General features: G+C 42.2%; 1 protein-coding gene across 1 annotated transcript in view; it reads left to right on the forward strand.

Moving 5' to 3' along the window:
* Nucleotides 1–7,843, forward strand: part of LOC107586771 (DNA polymerase alpha catalytic subunit-like) — a 60,096-nt gene that overhangs the window by 44,439 nt on the left and 7,814 nt on the right. Inside the window, exon 35 of the mRNA XM_016274292.1 lies at nucleotides 3,433–3,529. Within this exon, the coding sequence (XP_016129778.1) occupies nucleotides 3,433–3,529 (97 nt within the window). The remainder of the gene's footprint in view (nucleotides 1–3,432; nucleotides 3,530–7,843) is intronic.

Consider the following 7,843-nt stretch of genomic DNA (forward strand, 5'->3'; position numbering starts at 1 on the left):
GACACAGAGACATTGACTACCATTGTATCCAGATTAAATGGAAGCGTAATAGGCACCCTCGTCTGATTGGCCGGTAATTTGGAGGAGTTGTACACAGGTGCAATTTGTAATATTTTCAGTAAATTAAATTTTTTCCCTCTCTCTCCCTTGTTTTCTTTCACTGGCGCTCTCTCTCTCTCTCCGTTTTTCTTTTTCAGCTGCTTTCCCTTGCTCGTAGATCTCTCCAACCACCCCCACTCTCTGTCTGTCTGTCTCTCTTTCTCTCTCTCCCTCTCCATTTTATTGATGTACGTTCAGGCACCCATTAGGGCTTCCTTTTTTTCCCTCTAGTGGAAATTGCAGCATGTTAATTTTCACACAAATTACAGCAATAGCAGGTATCTCTATTTGATACATTATAACAGGAGCAATCAGGGATAATTGAGTGCCTTTCAGATGGTAACCGGCGCATTCACTTCAATTCAAAGCCAGTCCATTTATCGTCTAATCGCTCTTTAAACACTGAATTTCTGGGAACAAAAATTCTTGTCATAATTTTGCTTAAGTGTATTTGGAAATCACAGTCCTTTGAGCAAGGATAATTGAAATCAAATCCCTTTCACGGGAGCTGACATTTCTACATTTCCCCCCAATTGAAATTAATTTCAAAAATTGAGCATGAATATCTTCAAATAGCAGGCAATTATACCTTTCAATGGGGAGAAATTATGTTCACAAAAAGTGGAGACATCAACTGGCGCTTCAGTTAAATGTCTTTGTTTCCCACTGTGTTTGCCTTGTAAAGATTTACATATATTGACTCGTTATGAAACCTTGTGATGCCGATCGCCTTCCTTTTCCAGCTCAGCCCGTTAAAATTAACTCAGATTGGAAGGTTTTTTTTTTGTTAAGCCTCATTAAAACTGTTTGGAGATTTTTCTTCTTTTTTTCTACGTCCTCTCTTTTGCAGCTGCACAGATCTATGTGAATTGAAAGAGTAGCCATTTTCTCTGCTTCTCGGCTCAAAGAGAGGATATTATACATCCTTTACATATAAGCACCATGACCGCATTAAACTATCCGCATCGTAAGTTTGGCCAGTGATCTTCATTGAGTGTCTTTAAATGTAGCTACTTTTTTACACCCCTTTGGTCGTAGTCTTAAGGCCTCACGCTTGACACTTTCTCTTTTCCCCTCCATCCAGCTCTTCCGGCAGGCTGCGTTTGGGCTGTACCAAAGGTTCGGTGGTACGGCACTGGCTGCCACGTCTCTATCAAGGAGGGGGAGATGAGGCGGGGGTCTCAGGAGAGAGGCAATTTCACAGCTGGTTTGCTCCTCAGTCACTCGGGCCGAAAATGCTGTAGATTTGTGGAGAAAATTGAAATGGTGTCAGTACAGGAACAAAGCATTGAGCCGAGCAAAGCTGCATAAGGGAGGGGCCTCTGTTTGCGGGGTGGGGGGGGGTTTAAATTCAATAACGTTTGACGGCGCCTTGGTCACACCCCTTTTGACACCTGTCAGCACAGCTGTGAAGCTCTTCCTGGCCCTGCCTCGTGTGTCTGTTCACTTATTTCTTGGACTGTGTTTTTAGTTCACAATCTCCTTCGCGCGCATATGGCGACCTGGCGCTGATTATAGGAGCTCCATTATGGCCGCATTGCTGAATCGACAAGCACGGCTGTTGACCAGCCAGTGCATTATGGGTCAACAGCTGCTGGGCTCATCAGAAGCTGTAGAGGGCAATTAAAAGCCGTTGTGCTGAGGAGAGAGCCCTTGCTAAACTCCTCCGGCACCCACATCGCTCTGATTCTATGGTGACAGAAAGACTGTGACCCAATAACAGCAATTAACATAAAAGTATAATGGCTAATCAAATTGACAGCAACAGTTGTTCATCAGATCCACACACGCTGCCTTATCAAAACAAACTATTATGAAAGAGGTAATTTCAGAGCTGAACATCTCTCTCTCTTTTTCTCTCCCTCCCCATTCTCTTTTATTCTCTCGCTCGACCTGTGCTCCTCTGGCAGTTAGACACATGGCTAACGGTAATTACAGCTGAATTTACAAACCAAACACCGTTTCCTGCTTTTGTCAGGAGAGAAGGTGGGGAGTACACTGGCTGTTTTCGACCAATCAGACAGTTTCACAGGTTCTGTGACTCCAAACTTGGGGTTTGACTGAGCGCGTGTGTTTGTCTTTGTCTGTGACAGTGGAGAATATATGACAAACACTACCTGTCTCCGCAGCTGTAATTAACACAGGTGATTCTCCAGCTTTCCCTGATTGAGCCGCACCAATCTCATTACGCTTCAGCCTTTCATTTTCTCCGGAACAATAACACGTAGTACTAAACTGCATCAGTATGATTTTAGCTAATTGGTTTTTCCCTTTTCTTTTTTTAGTTATATTGAATATGCAAAGGAATAATCCGCAACCACAGTGTATCTAAAGAATTGGTAAAGAGCTTTGAATGTTAAAGTAATAGTTTTACTTTTTATAATGAGCAGGTCTTACATTTTTGTGGAGAAATCTACCTCTGATACACCGTACACAGTGTGTTTAAAACAGTGCCAAATGGCCCTCAGCACTATTTTTTTTTTTTTTTTACAAAATAGTCTTTATTTTAAACAAAATTTTTCTTTTCTTAATTTGATTAATTAAACCACAAAAAACAAACAATGAACAGATACCGTCACCACTACTTATAAACATCGCAAATTTCCAAATGATATATTAATACCATATAGAAATATTTAAGTACAGTTTTACAAAAATGTCTTATCGCTCTGTGAACTGGTCACAAGTACATTTTGCAACCATTAACCAATTTTGTAATGTTCAGTACAGTGTAAATTTGTAATATTATGCATTAGTATATTATGTGATTTGGATGGGATTGCTGGGTGGCAGGCCAACTTCAATGTAAAATCAGTCAAAAACCATGGTCTTTCTCCTCTTCTTGGAGAATTATTTTTGTATTAACCAAACAATATTCGTTTCATTGTGGCTGGTTTGCATGGGTGTACTGAATTTAGTCGGTTCTCCCAATATTTTTACACTTATTTTATTGAAGCATTGGTTTGGTTTGTGATTTATTTTCGCATCAGTGCAATGGAATTTGTACTTGTCAAAAGTCCACAAGAAATCAGTCAAGAGCCAGAGTAAATGCCTGAATGCAGTTAAATGTTAAATTCCGTATGTTATATACCTGTAATGGTGATGCACAGTTTTACCGAGCATTTTGTCTGGAACCAATAGGTGAAAGCTATTGATTTTGGCCTTTATTTAGCCTGGTTCTTGGACCAACTTGAAGACAAATCATGGTAACCTGTCTTTTTTACCTTGTTCTGTTTCCCAGAAGCATAACCTGGGAGTTTTGTGTATGTCTCATCACCCTATAAGTTGTAATAACTGGTCTAATCTGTCTTTTTTTTGTTTTTTTTATTGTAGTATTCAGAGAAAGCCCTCTACAACCAGCTGTGCTTCTACAGATTCATCTTCGACTGGGAATACGCCTTCAAAAATGTCCTGTCGACAGAGGATAGACGTAAGACTTTTATCACTAATTATCTTGGAAATTTGCTCACAAACATCGCCCATAAATACTCGTCCAGCACTTTTTTCCGACTCTGCGCACAGTTACGCGCACACACCTCACAGCGGCTGGAGGCAGCCACTAGGTTGGGTTAAGAATCCTCAGCTCCTCGAGTCGACAGCCGTAATTCAGGAGACGGATTCAATCACGGATCGGCGCGGTGCGGAATGCGAAGCCGTCCAATCAGTTGGAAGGAAGAGGGGAGTGAGTGAGAGAGAGCCTCCTCTCATCCCGTAGGCCCTCGGTAATAGCGCTGGCTATGTTGATTGAAAACAGTTTTTAGATTTTGGAAAATGATAGGGCGAGTAATTGGAGAGAAGGCTAAAGGATAGCCCTTCATAAATAATGGGACATGGAGCATATGTTTTCAGCGGGTCGTTGGAGGATCCAGACCGCTCACGGCCGCCGCTAGCCGAGCCGTGGCTACTTACCCACAATCCTTTTTGATTGATGTCACTTGATTAAAAAGGACCTCTTGGAATAGACTTATACATTTATTTATTTATTTTTACATGTGCCGATGAGGTTCCTAGCTGGGCGCGAGAGCCGTAGATAAATATAATGTGTAATCAATAGATGACCACTCAGAATGTGGAGCAGGCCGAGGGGAGAGTGTATCGGGGGGCGGGGGCCTAACATGATTATAGACTTGGCTTCTCCGGGGAATTTTATTTCTTTACTTTTTCCAGACTGTTGTTTCTGCGAGTAATTGTGGCCAATCTGCGGCATTCTGTCAGCCACACTGCCCATCACTGCAGCCGGGGCTCTAATTCCTGAGTGAGTGATTTTAACCCTCTAGCCCTGATTTTCACCAGGCGGAATGAGAGGTGACGTTACTCCTCCTGTCCTCCTCCTTTTTTTTTTTTTTTTTCTTTGCAATTGTTCTCTGAAACCATTTGTTTATTCTATTTATTATTTTGACTTTTTCACTTTGTAGTTGCATTTAGTGTCACGCACATCTTTCGTTATGGTCGTGCTGTATATACATGTAGCTCCGGCATGTACACGTGTATATTGTAGGATTAGTAGAGGACATCACACACGGCTTTGAAGTATATCCTTGGAACGGTTATCTCCCCTCTCACTATAATACTACACATTACTGTATTATAGGCCGCGGGGTTTACAGGGGTCTAGGGGTGAAATTACAGGGCTGCATGGCTTGTACTTCCTTTTACCTGGTCCAGTTTCTTATTTAGACCCTGGGATGTTACTTTGCCGTTATAGGGGTTCTGAATGTACTGTCTCGCACTGGGCACCTGTTCCATTACAGCATCCTTGTATTTATATACATAATGAAGATACGGCAGTAATGTTGGTTTCCACCTGGAATTGGTAAAATACTAGCCAGCTGTGACTTTAAACATTTAATGGTCTCACCATTAAGACTTTCACCTAAACCAGTCAGTGAAGAGCTAGTCTAAACACCGGTTAGTAATGGTGGTCACAGGTTAGTAACGTTTACAGTCTGTTTTTATCGTTTTTATTTATATAATAAAAATTATTCTCTGTGTATATGTATGTTTCTTTTCAAGTCCCAAAGATTAAGCTTTGAGTAATATGTATAATGAAATTTAATGCTGAATTTGTGTTTTTGTAATTTGTATTTTTTTATATATATACAGTTTGTTTGTTTTAGTTAAACTTAAGTGGCACCTAAACAAAATTGACAAATGTTGCCTTTTGTTGTATTTTTATTTTATTTCAGTTTATTTCAAATTGCATGACCACAACTGGTGGTCTCAACTATTTGCTCATAGATGCCTAGATCAGTGAGACTAAAAGCAGGTTAGTAATGCCAGTCACATCATGCGTGTCATTGGATGGTCAGTTGGTAAAATGAAAATAATCATAACGTGACCATAAACCACACAAGGGCTTAGAAGTTTGTGTTTGTAGATCTTTCTAGAAGCTTGTTACGCTGCACCACCAAAGTGTGTTTTCTTCAATGCATTTGCACCGATTACAAGAGCGCTGCGAACAAAGGTAGAGGGTTGAGCTGTGGTCCACCGCTGTTGACGGCGATGAAAGTGCTCTGGAGCGATAGTGGAATAAAGTACAGTTCAGAAAACTTTTAGCTGCCCTCTTCCCACACACACATACACGCACACCTTCTCGTAATTTACCAACCACCTCCCCCTCACACCATGAGACATTTAGTGTCGTATCTGCCAGATTTTCTGTCTGTCTCTGATGACGGAGGAATTGCTTTTAAAGTGGGCATTATGCCAGACCAGCAGCACAATAGAAAAACCAATCTTCCCCCTATTCTGTCTGCTCCGCTGTTATTGTGGAGCTTTAGATGACTGGAGACGTACGTTGCTGGTAGATTGAGCAAGAGAGAGCTGTTTCTGCTGGACGCCGAGGCTGGAGGTTAGAAGTCTCCAGCTGTCTTCGGTCGTGGTCGCTGGAAGGCGTCTGAACAATGAGAAGGGGTGAATGAACCTTTTGGTCGGTCTGGGAAGCCCAGAGAGGAGTTAAAATAACACGCTGCCTTGAAGGAGTTTGTTTGGACGGGCTGCAGTGTGTCGTCTTGGCCAGGGGTGGTGCTGTGGTTTGGTTCTGCTGGGATGCATTGCAGGGCTGTGATGGAAGGAGGGCCGTGGTGAATTCATCCCTCTGTTGCTTGATGGTGAAATTGCTGGTCAGTGCTTTATCCATTTGCAGTCTTTTCCTTACTAGATTACCTGATTCCTTCAGAGAGAAAAGACTGATGGAAATTGGCCTCCCAACCCCCCTTCACACAAATACACACTCACACACTCTCACTCACTCACTCTCTCTCTCTCACACACACACATGCACACAGAGAGTAAGGTAAAGGAAAGAAAATGCCTTCTCTCAAGTATCTATATCCAAGGAAATCACGGTCTGTAACCTGTCCCCTCACCTCAGCTCACAATGCCAGATTCAGTTTTTTAGTTTGTTTGAATTTTCCCTCTTTTCCTCGCTTTCCTTCACTTTTAAATAGCTTAAAAGCGCCGTGTGCATTTTACCTTCACTTTAGCCTATATATAAAACATAGAACTTTTATTAAAGGGGTCATATGATGCTTTTTTTAAATATCATTATTTTGTGTATTTGGTGTAACAGAATATGTTGACATGCTTTAATGTTAAAAAAACACATTATTTTTCAAATACTGTACATATTGTAGGTCCTCTATGCCCTGCCTCTCTCAAATGCTTAGTTTTCTTCAAAGTCCCTCCTTCCGACAAGTGCAGCCTGCTCTGATTGGCCAGCTGACCCAGTGCATTGTGATTGGCCGAACACCGCAAGCACTCGTCGGAAATGTAACGCCCCTTACCATAATCGCGAGCTTCATCTTTCAAAATAAATGTAAAGACAGAGCCCAACAGAGTCGCGTGACCGACACAGTGATGAAGCAGGTATGTGTGCAGTACACAAGCCACGGTTAAAGCCCCGTTCACACCGCCAGCGACTTTTTCGCTGTATGTCGCTAGACTCTGTGCTGTGAAGACGCTTGTGGGTGTTCCTACTGCTGTAGCTCTAATGTTATTGGTAGACTGCACGTCTGGACATATCTGGACATATAAAATGCAATCACAAACTGTATATTGCCGGTAAAACTAAGATATCATTATATTATGACTAGGAATTAGACTTAAAAGAAATAAAAGTACCATTCTGCTGTTGGAGAGTGTTGTTATATAAACTACAGCAGTGCTCGTGCATTAAATCATTAACTGGTGCTAAACTGCTCACTGCATCATGTAATTAACAACTCGAACCATCAATGTATGAATCAAACTCACAGCCAACAGGTTTTTTTCTACGCATTTTTTTATATCCATGTATGTGGTTTCAGTGAAATCGCTCAGGAAATCTGTCCTGTCTTGCCTGCACTCTAGACGGTGACGTGTGAGCGAGTGACAGATTCTTCACTCCTACTGGATGTCGCTCGCGAAATTCGCTGCTTATTCTCAACTTTTGTCGCTTGACTCGCATCGCTTGACACACCCACATTCCGTCGCCAACGGTCACTGTCGCTCGTGTCAGCGAAAGTCGCCAGCTCTCCATTGAAAATTAATGGGATTATGTCGCTCTGTCGCTGTGTGTCGCTGGCGGTGTGAGCGGGGCTTAAGACAGCTGACTCCACTGTGATCTCTCTCTCTCGCGCTCTTTCTCTCTCTCTCTCTCACTCTGTCACACACGCACGCACGCACACATACACACGATGCGCAAAACTCCGCCTCTCTCTTCTCTCTTCTCTCTTCTCTCTTCTCTCTTCTCTCTTCTCTCTCT

This window comes from Sinocyclocheilus grahami, unplaced genomic scaffold, assembly GCF_001515645.1.
Source record: "Sinocyclocheilus grahami isolate Dianchi unplaced genomic scaffold, SAMN03320097.WGS_v1.1 scaffold85.1, whole genome shotgun sequence".
NCBI lineage: Eukaryota > Metazoa > Chordata > Actinopteri > Cypriniformes > Cyprinidae > Sinocyclocheilus > Sinocyclocheilus grahami.